Source organism: Quercus lobata, chromosome 10 (assembly GCF_001633185.2).
Source record: "Quercus lobata isolate SW786 chromosome 10, ValleyOak3.0 Primary Assembly, whole genome shotgun sequence".
Lineage (NCBI taxonomy): Eukaryota > Viridiplantae > Streptophyta > Magnoliopsida > Fagales > Fagaceae > Quercus > Quercus lobata.
The window spans coordinates 44,334,200-44,354,666 of record NC_044913.1 but is presented as its reverse complement, the minus strand read 5'-3'; the positions used below and the strand labels follow the sequence as shown (position 1 = coordinate 44,354,666).

The 20,467-nt window shown below is 34.0% G+C and overlaps 1 protein-coding gene across 2 annotated transcripts; it reads right to left on the bottom strand.

The window, feature by feature from the left end:
- Positions 1 to 298: 298 nt before the first annotated feature.
- Positions 299 to 18,761, bottom strand: LOC115963734 (aspartic proteinase-like protein 2). Of its 2 annotated transcripts, XM_031082870.1 has the most exons (10): positions 18,269 to 18,760; positions 17,981 to 18,110; positions 14,061 to 14,308; positions 10,923 to 11,153; positions 7,390 to 7,552; positions 7,210 to 7,283; positions 5,367 to 5,454; positions 3,745 to 3,820; positions 3,391 to 3,462; positions 299 to 728 (listed from the first exon to the last, which is right to left on the bottom strand). In XM_031082870.1, exons 1-10 carry the CDS (start codon positions 18,499 to 18,501, stop codon positions 568 to 570), a joined length of 1,476 nt encoding a protein of 491 aa, XP_030938730.1. In that variant the 5' UTR covers positions 18,502 to 18,760; the 3' UTR covers positions 299 to 567. The 2 variants fall into 2 exon arrangements, with proteins under 2 accessions (XP_030938730.1, XP_030938731.1); XM_031082871.1 differs by lacking the exon at positions 10,923 to 11,153 and having other exon boundaries at positions 18,269 to 18,761.
- Between the last annotated feature and the right edge of the window lie 1,706 nt (positions 18,762 to 20,467).

Here is a 20,467-nt window from a genome sequence, read left to right as displayed (position 1 = left end):
CGCCATCTGTCTCCGAATCACTGACACCTTGATCCTTCACCAGATAAGATCTACGATTTTGAGTTCCATTGCTCAAATTCATTACATTTTGAAGCTTTATAACGTAACGAGGGAAGCCTTTTTGAAAGCATATCACTAAGCCCTTTTAAGTATTTTTTTCGTGAATTGTTGAACATTAGATTTGAGTAACAAGTCGCCAAAGCTCTTGAGCTGAATTTCAATCCTTATTAAAATTTATATAACTACAATCGACTAATTAAACTTCTACCAGAAATTAAAAAGTTTAAACCATGTATACTTACAAAACTCAAAGCCGGTTCTAAGCTTTCTTATATTTCCACATATTCACTATGGGTAGAAAAATGTAACCCACTGTGAATCAGTCTACTGTGAAGCATTGGTACAATGAATATTCCTAGTTTGTTTCCACATCAGGCATGAAAATAGATACACAACTGAGAAAAGTATGTGGGGGCACAATCTTATCAATAAATCTAATTATTTTCTATTTATATTCAAATTTTGTTTTTCATATATCAACTACTGATACTTTCTATTGGCTGAAACCTATAGTAGAATTCCAGTGAAAATATAGTGCAACAACATACTTAGAAACAACAAAACTATAGCCCATCGAATATTCAAACTGCAAGCAGAACCAAGATAGTGGGAACCTACTAAATGTATTGTTCCAGTTTGATCATCCAGCACCTTAATGTCTGAAGAGCCTGAAATAAATCAATCTAAAATCAAACAACAAACCAAAAAAGAAAAAATAACATTTTAACATTTGCAATTTGACAGCGACAGTTTTTTTTTTATAATTCCTTGATAATTACTATGACAAATTTACAGTGAACTTTGTTAAACTTTCCAACTTCAAACTTAGGGTCACAAGACAAAACAGAGGTACCATTCTTCACATAAGATTATGAAGTGTAAAACCAAAACCAGTTCATCTGGCATGATAGAACTCTAGAGCTCCACCTAAGATTAGAGTTTAGAAATTCATGCAATGTAATTGACAAATTATCAGTCTCAAAAACTTAAACTTGCAAGAAATGGTAAATTAAATCACTTTTACCATTATTCTCATTTGACCTTCATGAACGGATCCAAACTCTTCAATACCCTTCAATACATGAGGCCCAACACATGGAAACATGGTTCAAATTCAAGATCACCTACTTTGATATCACGATAAATTACCACTCGTCACACTGGTAGGATGGGGTGAATTTAATTCCTTAACTATTATTCTAATAATAATTTGTTTTAGTTCAAGGAAATTATTAACCATGATTTGATTGTCATGTAAACAAACAATTGTGCAAACCAGATGACTATAGATCCTGAATCCACCAAATTCATGAAACAATTGCTTGCTTCACTTGATATTGCATCAAGAGAAATCATTGGATGAATATTTGTATCCCGTCATTAATCAACAAAAGCCAGAACTTCTTAGGATTCCACAAAGGCAACAACAAAGTAAACACCACTAACTAATTTTGCTTCCACCAAAACCTGTCCTAACATCAATTTTGCATAAAGTAGCCACTCTTCAGAATCAAACCTGTCCACTTCGATTAAAATTTTTAAAAAATCTTACTGTTGCACTGAGGCAAAGGCAACATTGAGATAAAACAAAATTTTACATTTTTTTTCCTTTCACAACTAAGCATTAACATGTCAAGTTGAAATAACTTTAGGTCTAGTTACTAAATCCCAAAGCTAACTTGGGGATTAATTTTCTCAGAGTTCTTTATGCAGGTCAATTTCAATGCATGTTCAGAAAGACAGGTGTGTGACAAATTGCTACAAGAATGATTAAATACATAAGAAAGTTTTACACTAGTCAGGGCTTGAGAGCTTTAATGTCAGTAACATTACCCAGGGCTGAATCAGACATGACAACTCAAAATTGTACATTTTGTAATATATACTAATCAATATTGCAATTTCTTTTTTTAATCACATTACACTATTGAGTATAAATGACTTTTAAAAACACAAATTTCACCCATCAGAAGAGCAACAAAACCCTTCCTAGAATGCCATAGGGATGGAAAAACAAAAAACTTTAAATCTTATACTTTTGAAGAAAATGAGAGATCGACCAATGACTTGAATCTTTCTTTCCTCCTGATATTGCTAAAGTGGACAAATGCTTCAGGTGTCTTTGCTGTTGTTTCTTTGACTGATTCGCTTGATAGTTATACTTGTCATACTCCATAGTTTTGATGTATTGCTGGTTCCATATCTCACTATCTGTGTGCTTTGGTTCCTTATTTTTGGTTTTCCTTATTTTCAATGAAGTTCTATACTTATAAAAAAAAAAAATACAGCTGTGACGGAAAATCTAGGAAGCACGGGTGCGAATTTGGGTGCAAGTGCAGTGCCGCGACACAGCAATTTTTGAATAGGACACAGATACGGCGGGATACGTTTATTAATTAATTATTAAATATATTTTTATTTTTATTTTCTATATATTGCTAAGCATTATTTTTTATACATATAATGGTAAACATATATCAATTTAAAAGCAATAGTAGTCAGTAGATAATAAAGTGAATACTGAATACATAACCATTACATGATGTTCAGAATTTAGAATACAAGATCGAAAGTTTGAGATTTTATAGAGGTTTGAGGTTTGAGATTTTATGGAGAGCTGGGAGAGTGAGACGTGGGTCAGCGAGGCAAAGGAAAGACAGAGGGAGAGCTAGAGGCCATGGATTAGAGAGAGATAATTGAGATGAATGTAGGGTTTTGTTTCCTTTAAAGTTTGCCGACAAAACAGTGTGTTTTGATCATATCTTTTACATTTTTTTTTTAATAAGTATTTCAGCCCATAACGGTCTGTATCAGGTCCTATTTCAGACTGCATCAGGCCGAATAAAAAAAAAAAAAAAAAAAAAAAAAAAAAAAAAACAGCAGGGGACGTGCATTCAGCTGTGTCCACACAAATCCGAAGCGGGTGCGCCGGCCAAAACGGTGCACCCATGCTTCCTTGTGGAAAATCCATGGCCACTACTTCATGATTAGAGCTACTTCTTCATGAATAATAACTGTTCTAAGTTAACCAACGTCTATGCAAGTTCAAAAGCTAAGACCTTCCCTGACACAATACCACCCCTACCCTTTGCTTTGGTGAAAGAAGTGGATCACAGGTTATGAAAATTCACATCACAAATTGTCATACATTACATGCAAATTTCACTAGTGTAAGAACTAAGAAGACTTCAAGGGTCTCCACAAAAACAAGCAATAAGGGGCCTGACTATATGCTGCTAGGCCTAACACATACTAACCTACAATTTGAATTAAAATAAAATACAACACAAAAATTGGAATAGAATGAAGGGAAAAAAACATGAAACTTACAGTTATATTCAGTCCATCCAATGACTTGATGCTCAAGATCATACAACACTAGCTTATTTGAAAGGACTAGATCTACAAAAAAAAAAAAAACAAAACAAGAAATTATATTTCCATTGATCATGCCAGTGGAGCTTCATAAAGTCAATACTTGTGTTCCTGCCAGTGTTCAATTGGAATTGAATTTCATGAAAAGGGGGAATGTTTTCACTCTTTTAATAATGAAACTTTATCTAAGTGTCAAACCCCCAGACGTGAGAGATGGCAAAATAAAGATTCCAATGCTCTATGGCAATCACGCAGCAAAAGTACTTAGCCAAGAGTTACCACTGAAATAAACAAATATTTGGGCTATACCTCCCAAAAGGGTCAAGTTCATCCTATCTCTGGATTGCCTCCCACTGTTTTGCCAACCAATACACCATAAACCTTCCTGTAAAGATCCACAATAGTAAACTAACTGATTGACATAGATTAAAAGACAACGGAAATTAAGAAAATGGGAAATCTGAAAATAAAAAATGCTACAAGACAAGAATTACAAGCATATACAAGATTGGCTAGAGTAATGATAAAAAAGCAGGAAATATCCCAAGGTAGGTTGCATTTCATTTACATAATATTTGTGAAAACCAAAATTTTAAATGCTTGAGAAATCTAGAGTGAACCAGATGGGAGTGATGGTTGGCAAACACTGAACCATTAAGTGCTTTCTACCAACACATACACCAAAAGGGGCCAGCGCAACCCCCACCACCCCCTTCCCCCCCCCCCCCCCCCCAAAAAAAACCCCAACCCCACCCAAAAAAAAAAAACCTCTACAGATTTGTATATCTTTATTATTATTTTTTTTTTCTTTACAGAGGAAAAAAAGAATCCTCCACTGTATAGTAAATAATTACTCCCCATGTTATTTAACATTATTTACATTTTTTTTAAGTCAGTAAATAGATTCAATAAGAGAGAATCAATTATCATTTTTTTTTTTTTAAAGATTCGAACAATAAACTCTATTCTTATCACCTTTTTTATAAAATTAGAACAACATCCTTATTCACATCTATAAAGAATACTAGATTTTATTAACATATTCATTGATTTACTTTTGGCCCCCTTGTGATGAACTCCTAGCATCACAATTGTCCAAATACAGTTTGTGTAGGGTTTACATCCCAGGGATCAGTTTTGGTAGCCCTCAATGATGAGGACCCACAATGTTTTCATAATTAGGGTTTGATTCTAATCTTATTCAGCGCGTGTCCTGAATCTGTCAATTTAAAACATTCAGACATTAACCTACGATCAGATATGAGAGAGTGGAAGAGATCTACCGCTCTTGCAGCATTCTATGAGGGAACATCAAAAGACATTGTTTTAGTACAATGTAGACTAAAACATGTCGGTTTCTCAACAAAATGTAATTCCTCATCAGAAAGCAGCATGAGCAGTTTCTTAAGATAGAGTACTATCAGCAATCTAAAAGTTAAATAAGAGCTTTGAAGCATCAACACTTTCCAAAAGGTAAGGGTATGTTTGGTAACTGTTTTTTTCTCCAAGTTTTCTATTTTCAAAAGATCTTTTCTATTTTATAGACTTGAAAACTTGTTTGGCAACTGAAAACAGTTAGAAAACAGAAACAGTTTCCACATCTCAATTTACAAAGGAAACTAAAAACAAGCAAAGAGGTGTTTTTAATTTTCAATTTAAGGGAGCTTAAAAGCACAGAGAAAACAAGTGTATTTTATCTAAACTTTTTTTTTTTTCCTAATTTCCAAAAGTCAAATTTTGAGGCATTAAGAAGTATTACTTGTCACAGATTGAGGCAAGAAGGTTAAAAATGAGCAGAAGGGGCAGGCAACCCAGCAAAAAAGATAAGAATGACCAGCAACATAGAAAGAGAAGACCAAGAAGAAATCAAGTAAAATGTAGAAACAAACATATCTGAAGAGCAGCTTTATCAACTTGCTTGATATACTTACTAAGAGGAATAGATACTCATGCGGATAAACCTTCAATGAGAGTGAGTTCTCAAAATGAAATACAACAGGTGGAAATCCATCATCAATGCTGCAATTGAAAGCAAAACTCACAAATTAAAGTTAAATAAACTATAGCACAATGTTTACACATTATTCTCAACTGTAAGAACCATTTTTTTTTTTTTTTTTTTTTTTTTTGGTTTTGATAAGTCTCAATTGTCAGAACATTATAGCATCAACAATGATACATGAAGTTATATCAAGCCAGAAGGAATTGGCAGGCTTGAGAGATAAAAGAATATATCTTTAGGATCAACCATGAATGAAGGTGACCCAGCATGTTCAAATATAACAAAATACAAGACACAGGTTATTTAAATTTCTACAGTCAAGGTTATTTTTGTAATTCAATAATTGGGTTTGGACCCAAGTCAATTAGGATTACGGTTAAGTCCTAGTTGTCAATATAAGCATATTATTGTACAATGTACTCCTAAGGAGACATGTTTATGATAAATAAAAATTAAAAATTTTCCAATGGATTGGTGCTAATTCCTAGGTTTATCTTATTTTTCTATTTTGTTTTTCCTACAAATTTCTTTGCAGAATTTTTTGCTGCATTAGTTTTGATATCAAACACATTTTGCATCAATTTTGGTATCAGAACAAACTCCAATCCCTCACTGTTGTTGTTCTCTGACACTATTGGCCAAAGTTGTAAATACTAAATACCAGACCAGAGGGCGTTTTGATTTGGCCAAGAGAATGAAATATTTTGGTAGTAGTCAATAATGGTTTACCTTTTCAGGTTACCGCTAAATATATATAAATATATATATGCATTCATTAAACTAATTGGTATTGGTCAAAGCTCATAAAATTTGTTAAAAGCCTTTAAATTTATAAGTTAATGCCCAACCCAATATGCCAACCCAATAAGTTTTCAATAGTTGATACCTGATATACCTAAGAAAAAAAAGATAAAACTTAAAAATATTAAAATCTACAAAGAGATAAGTGGGGGAGACTTGGCCATGTAGGTGGTTAAGGTAAGAAACCAAAAATCTGAAAATGCTCGTGTTGGGAGCAGGGGTTGGGCAGACAAATTAACGAAGAAGTATGAGCAATTGACAATGTCAAAGAAGAATTGAACTTTATTTTGGGGTTATTAGTTATAATTAGGTTGTTAGTATTTTATTTAATTTCCTAGCATCGATGTTATTTTCAGAACTAAATAACTGGGCTTGGACCCAAGTCAGTCGATTAGGAATAGGATTTAGTCCTAGTAGTCTATAACACAAGTTATTTTAATACTATGGAGACAAGTTTATAGTAAATAAAAATTTAGTTGGAATTTTCCAATGGCTTGGTGTTGATTCCAACCAATTCCTAGGTGTTGATTCTCAGGTTTATCTTATTTTTCTGTTTGTTTTTCCAAAAAAAAAAAATCATTGGAGAATTTTGCGGTGCACTAATTTTGTTATCAAGCTCATTGTTCTACATCATGTTGCATCCAAGATATGGTATGTAAATTGTTTCCTCATATGTCACGTCTTGTGATCACTTGGGAGATATATCTACAAGGCCGTCCATAACGGTCATTTTTTAATCTGTAAAACATTCTAGGCATTATATTATAAGAGCTTTATAGGCAAGGGCATTAGTATTTCTACAAAATTTTGAAAATATATTATATAAATAGGTAGGGAAGCAAAACCACCACTGGGTTGAGATCCCATCTCTTTATGTATTTCGTCTTTCCTTGTAGCCACCAATACCAAATCTAGCACTACCATCTCTAAATTCAAAAGTCTCATATGACAACAATATACATGCAACATACCTCTCGGAGTACTGGAAGCATGTATACTCATCGTGAACAGTTTGAACATTTATATCTGGCTGTTGAGAGATGATCTAACAAAGATATCAAAATGTGTAAGTGGGCAACTTGAAATACGGAAGTCAACCAACTTGAACTCTAATATATTGTGTACACTACAAATGATTCATATGGACATACCTTACTTACTAATGGCTCATAAACCATTTCTGGGAGATAGGCCAAAGTTGTACCACTGTCAATTATTGTCCCTTTTCTGTCTCCTGACTCAAACACCTCTATTGAAATATTTAAAAAAACTTGACCAACTTGAACAGCTGTCATATTGACATTGTAATGAGGCCTACAAATTTTGCAAGAAGAAACAGTTTAGTCAACGTAATTACATAGGCCAAGATTTAACTAAGAAGAAATTTCTTAAAATAATAAAAATAAAACTCATAAATGCACAAGGAAAAATTAGTAACATATTACATTTTTATATATATATATATATATGTTATGTATTTCTATTGCAGAAGTATATATATATATATCAAAGATTACATGCAAATGTAAGTGAATAAATAAATTCTATTACAGTAAGTATATAATTCAGTCCCTTCCACTGGACCAATCTCTAAATTTTCTAATAAAGGAGGTCATCAGCTGAAATTCCAAAAGTTCATGTTCGTCAAAGGTGCAACTATGCTGTTCCCTCCACAATATCCACATCAAGCACAAGGAAGCTAAATTCAACATCCCAGATGAGCATTTACAAAATCAGTTACGCCAACCAACCAGTAAGTCCAATATTTTTGGCACCCACTGAACCATGAAAAGCCCAAACACGTAACTCCACATCGCATAAGAAAACTACAAAGCAAATGATCCACTGTTTCCCCCGTTTTCTGCACAAATAACACCAATCTACCAATATAATTTCCCATTTTCAAAGCTTATTATTGGTCAGGATCCTCCCCCAAGCCGCAGTCCACACAAAGAAAGCAACCCCCTTTGGGGCCTTGGCACACCGAATACCTCTCCATGGGAAACTAATCACCCTATGGGCATGCAACACATCATAAAACGCCCCACTCCCACGCAGTCTACATCGCATCCTATCCAGAAATCACTAGTTAGCACCGTAGAATACAACAATCAGCAAAGGCTCAACCGGCTCTGATTACCAATTTTTGAAAAGTTGAACGAACCAAACATTTCAATGCACCTCACCCCCACTGATACCAACCACCAAATAAGCAAATCCCAACTCTTCCTCATCCACCATACAAGACGAGGTCTGCTCCTTCAAAAGGTGCTCCCCACACCACCTGTCATGCAAGAAATGCACCTCATCTCCTTCTCCCACTTCAAAATGCACATTCATGACAAAGACATCCCACTTTGCTCTAATTTCCTTCCATAAACTAGGACAAAGTTTGGACATGTTTGGAGCCTTGGGCTCGAACCAAAAATAGGAAGATGACATTAGCTCTTGTCACGTGCAATGCATATGACTCACTTAACCCAACCAATTAAGTGAGTCATGTTCATTACGTATGACAAGATACATGCCATCATCCTATTGGTGGTTGGAGCCCAAGCTTTTCCCATAAACTACACCCATGTGTGCTATGCATCTGCTCCGTTGCCTAGCCACCCCTTCCATGCGATATTTTAACACTATTATCCTCCCCATAAATGAGTCTCCTCTACCCTGAAATGCTAGTCACTTCACTAATAGAGCTCTATTAAAGATCCCCATCTTGGAACCCAAATCCCCTCACATGACAAGAGAACACACAATATTCTGGTCCACAAAATGAAACTTGGGCTCATCCCTCAACCCGTTCGAGAGAAAGTTCCTCGTCAACTTCTCTAATCTATTCACCACATGGGATGGAAAGGTGAATTAACAAATAATAAGATGTAAGAAGTCACGATAACATGCTTTTAATTAGTATTATTCCTCCCCCTTTAGATGAGTATAACTTCTTCCATCTTAACAATCTCCGCTTCTTCCCTAAAAAGGGATTCCACACAATGTATGCCTTAATAAATGAATCCAAAGGCACACCCAAATAATTCATAGGCAAGCTCCCAACCTTATGATAAAAAAATCTCTGCCAACTCATCTATATAACCCACATCTCCCATCCCTACTTCACTCTTGCTCAAATTAACTTTCAAACCGGTTAAAATCTCAAAGAAAGTCAATGCCATTTTAATATAAAGCATTGCATAAGAGATCCTTGACATAAGCATGCACAAACAAAGAAACAATCCTTGACATGCTCAAGAGATCAAACATCATATTTAAGGAATTCTATTCAATTTTGAATTATTATAAATTTGGTCTTGATGTTAGCACTCAACTTATTTCAATAGATAATGATAAACATAGCACTAACAAGCGATCTTTTATTATATATAAAATACCCAACATATCTGAATATTTAATACATAATGATTAACATAGCCATTCTATTTGACTACATGTGACTTTGCTGTCTTCTTATTTTCACGAAGTTACAGCATTGGTTCCCTTTTATCACGAAATCTAATACTGCAAACTTCTTTTAACCTCCTCTCCTCAGAGACCTACAGAATTCCAACCAACTCCAGCTTCTTGAATCTTAGCTCAATTATTATATCAGTGGACTCAAAAATAATTGTTTCACTGCCCAAGCACTTATTAAAGCACATAAATAATGAAGCAAACTATTAAAAGCAAGACAACTATATCCTGCTAATAAAACTTCAGGCTTGAGAGCTCACTATAGCACTGTTATATAAAGTAATGAAATAGGTTCACTAAGTATTAGAGAATTACACATTGTTTTCAAGCACAATCAAGTATAGTTGCATTATTTTCAAGCACAATAAAAAGTATATTAAGCATTTTCCAATTTTTAGGGGTCAGCTTTCGCTTTATTATCCATCATTAGATCTTTTCCCGCTAAATTAATCAACCTCCTTTAAACCTCAACTTGTCTTAGGTTACATGTATCCCTATCAGAAAAAAATGACTGCAAGCTAAAATTGAATTACTCAAAGGAAGCTATGACACTTTTCTAAAGCCATGAGTCTTAGGTTACAACTTACCCATCTGTGGTTTGGTCAAGATTTAAGTTACCTACCTCTGGTTTGAAATTTGACACTTTATCCACCTAAGGTTAGCTTAGTTAGATTTCTATAACCCACCTCTATTAAAAACAGGGCTAAATATGTAATTTTATTCCACTTTTATGTCACTCTCCTCCAAAAACACAAAAAAAAAAAAAAAAAAAAAATACAAGATCAAAAAGAATCCAGCAGAACACTTACATCATGAGATTTTAAACCACAAGTAAGCAATTTAAATTTTGGTCAAATCTCAGGTAGGTAAAGTGTCAAATTTTAAACCACGGATAGGCAACTTAAATTTCAATCAAAACCACAGGTAGGTAAGTTGTAATTTGCCCATAATTTATTGTTAAAAGAAACTAGTTATATAGTATTACAACCAAAATAAACAGTGTCAGTTTGGCAACATCTTTTTCTTCTAACTTTTTAGCTTATTTGCTTATGTATAGATTTTAAAAAACTCACATTTTCTAGGTACGGCTATACTTTTAACCAACTTTTAGTAAATAAGCAAATAAGCTTTCAGCAAAAGACTGCTGAGATTCTGTAAATAAGACAAAGGAGAACAAGAGACAACCCTAACACCCATAAAAGATCTCACATACTGGTTTGGTACCAAGGGAGTCATGTTGACTTTTGGTTGCACGACATGCCCAATTGCAAAAATACCACCTCCATTTACTCCATCTAAGCAATGAGCAAACATCTTTTTCACTTTTCCAGATGAAGCTAATTGTGAAATTATGGACAAATTTGATTTTCCAAATCCAAGAATCCCATCTAGTGCCTCATCTTCATTAGATGAACCTAGATCCCCAGCTTGTCTAGCACCACACCTACACCAAAAACATTGAAAACACCACTTAATTACCCCTGAGAAGAGGGACAGGTTGCTGTTGATTGACCATACAACTAAATAATGATAATTAGGCCTTTTGACATCATACAACAGACACGATTTTGAGATAGATTTCAAGAAGTTTATATAATAGATAAATCCTAGAACAAAACAGAAAGCATCAGAGGGAACTTCATGATATTCAAGAAACCTCTGTGCAAAATCAATTTAAGAGAGGGAAGAAAAAGGACTGCAAAGCACAGAATAACATAAAATGACCAGAAGACATTTGATTTTAAACAGAAGTTTAGATACTGTCACCATTCATTGGAATAAGTTCACAAGCAGTTTAGTTTTCAACCTGCTATATTTAAATTGGCAATTAAAAACATGTCAGTTTTCAGTAGCTAAAGCACACAGTAAATGAGACACATTACGGTAATCTGAGTATATAAACTGAGCAAGCTAGTTTATAGAAGAATTGTTTGATTAATTTTAAAGAGTTAACACAGTTTATTTCAGTAACTAGACTGTAACAGTAGCCTGTAGAAAGAATAACACATAACTGTATTAGCTGTCCAATAAAAATCTAGAATACAAATTCACCTACTTCCTCACTGGGGAGAGAAACACACATGGAAAGAGAACAACATCAGACAACAGAAAGAGATTTATAATGGTTATTTGTCATAAACACATCCTTGGAAAAAATTAAATATGACAAATTAATAGGAAAAAAAACAATTAGCTACCATACCCCAAATATACTAGAGCTCCTTGTTATGCTAAAGTGATAGTGTTGGAGTGCATGTATTTTAAAATGTTTCACCTACTTTAGTTTATGAAAGGTTCCAGCTAAATCTTACAACGAAGAGAGAGAAAGAGATGTAAAAGCACATTGATACCAAATATATGGAGAAGTACATGACCAGTTATGTTCTAATAATGTTAATGAAATATTTTAAAGCATTTCAATGTATTTCATCCTAATCTTCAAAAATTGGTAAAGTAGTCCTAGACTAAGATTGGGTTTGGCTTGGTTATAAAAATTTCTAGCTTCTATATCTAGGAGATTTTATTTCAACAAAAACCTTTAATAATCATCCTAGCTAATCATACTCAAAGCTCTTGTAGCCTATCTCCTCATACTTCAAGCTAAAGGATGCCAAACTGCCAATGATATAACCAACAAACTATCAGCTTTGATACCACTTGTTCAGCTCAACAGATGTTCAGTCACAACGAGATCAGATAAATTATAACTTCAATTACAAATATACAGTTCATCTGAACTCACCTGCATCCATGGATGAGAGAAACAATCCATTGTAAGTATAGGTAATTATAAAGGAACAAGATTTCAAGGCATCCAAATTGACACTTTACACCAGAACAATAGACAACAGCTACTATACTCATCACACCTAAGCCATAGAACATAGCCTTGATCCCATATTTCATCAATGTTCCCCATGACCCCGTCTCCCTTGCATCTCTTGTCAAACCCTTTTACTCATAACCCTAGATGTGGATTATAAGAAAGAAACAATTTCCTTTCACACCATAACCAAGCAAAAAACTTCCTGCAAAACTTCTCTAGCAAGTCCAAATAGGAATTTGATACAGATTCCCATATATCTACCATGGTCAAATTCAACCACGTAAACCCTTCATCTTCTTGGCAACAAGTGTGTAGCTCCACCTTTACTAATTTTAGTACATGCAACCCATGTCAAGAGATCACTAGACTCAAAATGTCGTACTAATCTCCTCTTATACGCTCCAGATCTCAAGGATACCAAAATACTATTAAAAAAAGAAGAAGAAGATACCAAATTGTAATGACTATTTTACCTTAAATCATTGATTCTAAGACCAGGGCCTGTGGAACCACACAGAGATCCAATAGATAATAAATTGAAAGACATACAAGGGTTAAGAATTTAACCTGGTTCAATCACACTTTTCCCTCAAAATTTGCTATTATCTAACATGGTTTGACCACAGTTTTCCCTCTAAAAATTCACTTGCTATTGTTGTTAAACTTCCCTAAAAGGATAACTAGACACGCATCTTAGACTCCCAAACTCTTTGATAGCACTCTAATTAATCAAAATTTGAGACAAAAGTACAATTACTAAATTTAAATTTTTAAAAGATATATATATGATTTGGCCAAGTCCAATTGCTGAATTCTAAAATGGAAAATGCTTTGGCCAAACAATACACCTATCTTGTGCAAGAATTACAAGATAAATTACAAAGTAAAGGAAGACAAAATTACACAGCCACTATACTAGTGATTGCATAATTCACTTGTTGAGCTACTTCCATGGGTAAGCTAACACAGGAAGCTAACTATTAAAATGGAAATACAGTATCTGAAAACAACAACTTACATCTCCACCACTTTGTGATATTCAATGAGAATCTCAAAACTCCACAAAGCCCTACAAAGAGTTTCTTTATGAAGAAAGCAAATTCACACGATCAACACAAACCTGAACCGCCAACAAGGAATCACCATTAAAAACATTCAGATTCTAGGCCTCAGGATGCAGAAAAAGCTACAGAATATTCTGAATTAGAATACACGCTTATACCCAAAAAGATCATCTTTAGTGGCTGATACCACTCTACCAAGTTTATCTCTAAACTATATGAAACATGACCCTCAGTCTCACCTGAAGTACGGCAAAAATAATAATAAAAAATAAAAACCTAATCAAGAAGTATATCCTTTATATCACTGAATCTATCATGAATAGGTAACACAAACAAATTTTGGTAAGCACACCAAACATCACATTACATTAAGAGTACACTAAGAAATCATGATCATACTTCCACACACAATCCATATCTACAGGTTCACTAACAAAAGAAGTATCGATCATAAGCTCACCCAAAATTAATACTTCCATTGGCTGAAGTAGTTTGAAGATCTCCAGAAACCCGATCATACAGTACAAGATCCTTTATGAAGACTCCAGCAGTGGAACTGCCATCTTCATATATCTGAAGATACGGACAGGAATCATTAGCTGTGCAGCCAGATAAAGGACCCCCGTTTACCTCTAAACAAAATTCTTGATTGCAAGGAACCATTTTCCCAGTGACCGAGTCCTTTATATTGTATAGAGACAGATTAATCTGTTAGAAGAGAAACACTGAATCAGCAAAGCAATCAAATGTGTAATTTCTTCAGGAGATGGTGCAAAACTATCACAGGGACCTTGGACCTGCTAGATGCACGCTAAAGTCAGACATAATAAAAAGCCTATGATTTTCTATAATGGGAATGAATTTCTGTTGAGTTTTATTGTTGTCATTGACATTCCAGAGCAACTCATATAATGGGTGAGAAAATGCATCACTTCTCCTAAAGTTCCATACATGTGAATGAAAGCTTTGTGGGGTATTTCAAGGAGAGGAATGGTTTCACATAGGAGAACCTTCATATCCTAATTTTTTTGTCACAACCATGAAAGTGTTCTCAAGAATGATGAAGAAAGCTGCTATAGAAGCAAAGGGTTTTAAGTGTGCGTTTGGCCATTGTTGAAAAAAAGTTATGCTTTTTGCTTTTTGTCTTAATTTTTTTCCCTAGCTTTTTTTGCAAATAATCTAGCTTTTATCTTTTTTGAAATAAACTAGTTTTTAGCTTTTTGTAACACGTTTAACACAAAAGTTATCAAAAACTATATCTTTTAATTAACACTGTGCAAACAAGCTACTAGAAATAAGCAATTCCTGTGAAAGATTACAACTATCTCATTTAATTAACACTGTGCAAACACTAAGTTCCCTCTAAAATGTGAAAGATTACAACTATCTCATTTGAACTTTGCTGATGATGTAATGATGTTCACTGCTACTGACTTGAAATCTAGCAAAAATAATTTAAGCAACATTATAAGAGTTTCATCAGATGTCTGACCACTCTGCAAGTTATAGACATTTTTTGCTGGAAGAAATCAAAGATCAAATTATGTCTACTCTGCATTTCAAGGAGGGAAAATTGCTAGTAAGATACTTGGGACTGCCTCTGATTTCTGGTAATCTCATAGCCCAAGATTGAGCCTTTGTTACAATAATGGTGAAATAATCAAATTTCACCACTTTCTAACAGATTAAGTTTGGAAAAAGTAGTAATTTATAAAGGTATTAGAGCAGGTGGTCCTGGATTTGAACCCTTTCTCTACTCTATAAAAAATTTACAAATCCCATGTGTTGGGCCTCCCTTATTAAGGGTGAGTTTGTGCCACACTCGAACTTCATTAGAATAACGGCTAAAGATTAAATTCATCATTTCCTAACGGCTTAATTTTTCAGAAATAGTGGTAGCTTATCACGCTTATTAAATAAAATGACTACTGGTACTAGTTAGTGGACAAAAGAAAGCCTTTTATTTGCAATGATACTTCAATTTTTTGTATTCAACAATTTATGGGATCCAAGTGTATTAAAACTAGCATTTTTACCTTGCCTATGATGGTGATTAATGAGATTGAACAGATGTTCAGTAGCTTTCTGTAGAATGGTAATGAAGTGTCTAAAATATGAGTCAAGGTAACTCAAGATGGAGGTTTATGCCCAAAACAGAGGGGGGACAAGGGCTGAGAATAATTAAATATTAATGGAATAATGCTGTATGGAATTTGTTATCTCAAAGCTAGTTCTATATGGGTTGCTTCAACAAAACATTATATATTGAAAGGTAAAAGTTCTAATTAGTTAAAATTCATCTTTCATAAGTTTTATTGATGAAGAGGAACTACTTCATGGACACAGGGTGTCTACATGAGATGGTCCTAAAAAATTAAAAAGAAAGAGAATTACAATCAGAAAGAAAGAGAATCATAAAATCAACACAAAATGAATCTAGCTAGGACCCAAAACACGACCATTCAAACAATGATCTCATTAGAGAACTTCAACTGAAATCCGAGACCTCCAAATCTTTAAATGTATGATGATTCCCCTCTCTCCACAATGTCCACAAGAGGCACAAAGGGGTGAAATTCCGGACAAAGGACAAATGTTTACCTAACCAATTTCTCCATCCACATAATACACCAACAACACTCCTAGGCATTACCCCCTAAATAGAAAATGATGGCAGAATCATAACATGGTTAAAGAAAGGACATTCTCTTTGGAAGCCTAAGGCTAAGGCAAAGCCCAAGAATAAGTGTCCATGGAAGTTTATATTTTATTTGGTTATTCTTGAGTCAAGGGTATTTTAGTAATTTTACAATTGTTAGGTATGGGCCATAGTTATAGGCCATAGGTTTTATTAATGAGTCTTATTAATTATGGATCTTTATGTATGAGCTTTGGTTTAATTTATTAGGGTTAAATAGTAGTCCTCGTACAGTTATACTATTAGGAATCCTAATACTACTAGTATACAAGTAAGAGTCTTTATATATATAGGGTGCTCTATGTATTCAAAAAATAGTATGAGTTGATTAATAAAATTGAGTGTTTTGAACAATAGGCACGTTGGCTCTTGTTATTTCTTTCTCTTTCTTTCTTTTCTTTATTTTCTCTTCTTTCTTTCTAGGGTTCTTGTTCACGATATTGTTCATGATACTGTTCACATAGCCCCTAAACAGCCCTAACTTCTCTCCAATTCTTCTTCTTTCCAACCCTAAACCCACCACAACTAAACGTAGACAAATCCCTAATTCGTCCTACATTAAAAAAAAAAAAAATCATAAATCCAAAATTCATATGCAATGTCACAATGCAACAACAAATGCTCCAAAATCTCACCAGTCACTTTACTCCTACACATGCAACACCAATCTACTAGAGTAATTTCTCTTTTCATGAGATTATCGCATGTTAGAATATTGCCCCATGTTACTTTCCACACACAAAAAAGAAACTCTTTTTGGAGCCTTAGTAAACTTAGATGAATAAGAATATAGGCAAGGAAGCATTTAGTTTTAGTAGTTAAAATTCATCAAGGTAGTTTTCATAAGGATGGGCGAAAATCTTACAACTCAAGGGTGTAGCTAGACTTCTCATCAAGTACTCAGTGCAGACTCAATTTTTCTTTGGCATGATAATTGCCACCCTTAGATGCTTCATTCCCTAAGTGTTGCTAAATATTAATTTATGATGCAACTAGCTTTACTTCTACAGTTCTACTAATGTTGCGTGTGTCATTCAAGCTGGGCAATGGTGTTAGTTGCATTAATCGAGGGGCTACTCAATCTAATTTTCATCATTCAAGCTGGGCAATGGTATTAGTTGCTTGTAGTGTGATATTAGTAGGGAAAGTTATCTTATCTCTGTTCTCTAGTGTAGATTACCAAGCTGCTGCTAGTGAGTTCTGGTGTTTCAAAACTAATCCTATATCTTTTGCTGCGGGTTGTTAATAAAGCTTACTCAATTATCCAATAAAAATATATAAATAAATAAGCTGGGCAAATAACAACAACAACAACCAACCCTTAGTCTCAAATCTTTTGGGGTCAGCTATGAACCCTCAATAGATTAGTCAACGTTGACCACATGTGTTCATTTTATTCTATCTGAATTTATACTCTTCAATTACTTCCTTAATTGACATGTCGTTTTTAATAGAGTTGTTTTCCGTTAAAAATTTCTAGAAAGTAACTCTACATATCTCACGTGAAGCTTAATAAGGAAAATAAATCTATCTCACATGAAGGTAAATAAGGGAAATTAAAAGTTAGTTTTCCAACAAGGTCGCGGAAAACGAGAAAATGATTCATTTTCAAGAATACGTTAATGTCAAAACAAACAAAGTGAGCAAAAAAAACAAAGAAGTGAAAGGGTAGAGAAGCATACACCAAGGGAGCTTCTTTTGGGGCACTCTGTGCACTGAATACAGTTGACCCACATAATATCACTTCCTGTATCCACTTGCACATAGAAGTCCTTCGTAGGTGTTCCAATCCCTATTTTTGCATAGTAAAGCCTACAACAACAACAATAATTCAATATCAATCAAATTGTATAACCTCAACAAAATCTATTGTGCTTGAATTTTGAAAATACACCATTTCCAATCAAAATTCAAAACCAAAAAATAATAATAATTGATTGGAAAGCAAAGAGAATTGAGGAAGAGTTTACCCGACGGCATCGGGACGACCGGAGCCGCCCAGGGGGAGATCGACGCCGGCGAGAATACCAAGCTGACGGCGGCTATCGTGAGCTTTGAGTTGCGTGATGGAGCGCTCTTGACCGGCGTACTTGTACTTGACGTTGAGAACGGCGCTGTGAGCAGAGACGGTAGTAATCAAGAGAGACGATAACAGCACCACCGCTGAAACCACGAAGCTTCTTCTGAATATCGTTATGGCCATGGCGATCGTCGTCGTCGTCGTAGTCGTAGTCGTCGTAATAGTGATCGTCAACTCGAATTTCTCTTCTTCATTCTTATCTCAATCAATATTCTTTTTTTGGGTTTTGATTACTTTTTTGGTTTAGGCCAAGTCTATAGAAGAAAAATAATAAGAGAAGAGACTTTTCTTTTATAGGTGGTTTTGAAGCGAATGGCGTTGGTATATCATATACGAGTCTTCGCGCTGTGAGGGTGAGGGGGTGTTAAGAGTTTGTTAAGAGTCTTCTCAGGGTAGTTGGGCCCACCCTGTGAAAGGTCCCTACCCTATTGAATGAATAATCCACATTTGATTTTAGGCTCCGTTTGTTTCGACTTCAAACGGAATTCAGAAATTCTTTTCCGGAAAATTTTTAAAATATAATAAGTAAATCCATATTTTAGCTCGTGTAAAATGGCTATTTATTACGAAGTGAAAAAAGCCCATCGATGCCAAGGCCCAATGTTTTTTTTTTTTTTTTTTTTGGTATTAATTATCAATTCGGTCTTTAGACCAAATTACCAAAATGTTATTTTCACCGATTCTTTTTATAAGTTTAATTATCATTTTTGCACTTGAAGTTTGCACTATATTACGGTTCTAACCTCTTTTAATTTTGTTAAAGAAAAATGCATAAGAGAGGAAGGTGGCAACCCTTACGCACCTAGAACAATACAAAAGGAGATGAGTATCAATACGCTTACTAATGGGAATAAAGAGAACTCAAATCCAAGACTTAAGTCTTGTTGGCTCAAGGCCTGCCAGTAGATCACTTGCCACATTAGTTAAATTATTTTTTAAATATAGAGTAAACTTTGCGAACCAAAATAATATGTATACCTTTTTTTAAAAAAAGAAACAAACACACTTAAGGAAGATAAAACAAGATTCTAACACACACACACACACACCGTGGTAACCTTTTTTTGTTTAAGTAATTGTTGTTCCTAAAAACAATAATTGATAAATAAATGATATTCAAATTATCATTTAAATAATCACATATCACATAAATTTGAATATACCATAAAATTAGAGAATAAACAAGAGATATTACCCAATGATACTTCAAAGTAATCTCGTAACATTAGAAGCAAATTACTGTCAATTCATATATGTTTTTAGATGACGAGGTTGAGACATGGACCATGTCACTGTCTTGAGACAATACACGCGTCTACGGGGTTTCTAGTGTAGTAGACTAAACATTGTGCATACTGCCTTGAGATACAACAACCCAGCCACCTTCGCTGATTATCCTTCAAGTTTACATCGTTTGTAGGATAGGAAGCTCTCAATAGTACTTTTCTTTTACCCAGAAATATAGTATATACAAGGATATATTATTTTCATAAAAGATGAGAAAACTAACAAAGTAAATATATGGATAGAAGTTTCTCTTCTATCTCTCTAAAATTCGGTACACCTAGAATATTACCTATTAATCTATATACATACATACATACATACATATATACATATATATAGTAAAGGGTACTTGCTAATTAAAAATCATATGAATCATTAGTAATAAAGTTTCCTTTTATTGCTTTGACTAAATTTAAATTTATGAGTTTGGCTTACTTTCAGTACTTTTTTAATTGGAGATTTCCTTTTATTTTAAATACATAATAGCAAGTGATAGTAAGTTTTAATCTCCACTTTTTATTTAGTTAGTGGGTGATGTGGCAGTTTCTCTTTAAAATAAAAGGAGATTTCAGTTAAAAAAATATTGGAAGTAAGCCAAACCCTAAATCTACTGTAAGAAACATATAGGTATTTTACTAATGTTAGACCTTTCAAAACATTTAATAGCTGAAAAGGTTTAATAAGGAAAGTATATAATCAAATGAAAGTTTTAAAACCTTCAACCTTTTTTTGTTTAAGTATGTGTTTAGATTAACTTCTTGCTAAAAGCCCAAGCTTATTACACTCCAATATCTAATAAACT

What these genes read in the sequence shown, in the direction of transcription:
- LOC115963734 (XM_031082870.1), bottom strand. Translation starts at nt 18,501, where the DNA reads ATGGCCATAACGATATTCAGAAGAAGCTTCGTGGTTTCAGCGGTGGTG. An exon ending in AATGGAAGTATTAATTTTGG is followed by an intron (nt 11,154 to 14,060) that starts GTGAGCTTATGA and finishes TTTTTGGTGTAG; the next exon opens with GTGTGGTGCTAGACAAGCTG. An exon ending in TGCTTCCAGTACTCCGAGAG is followed by an intron (nt 5,455 to 7,209) that starts GTATGTTGCATG and finishes TTTCAATTGCAG; the next exon opens with CATTGATGATGGATTTCCAC.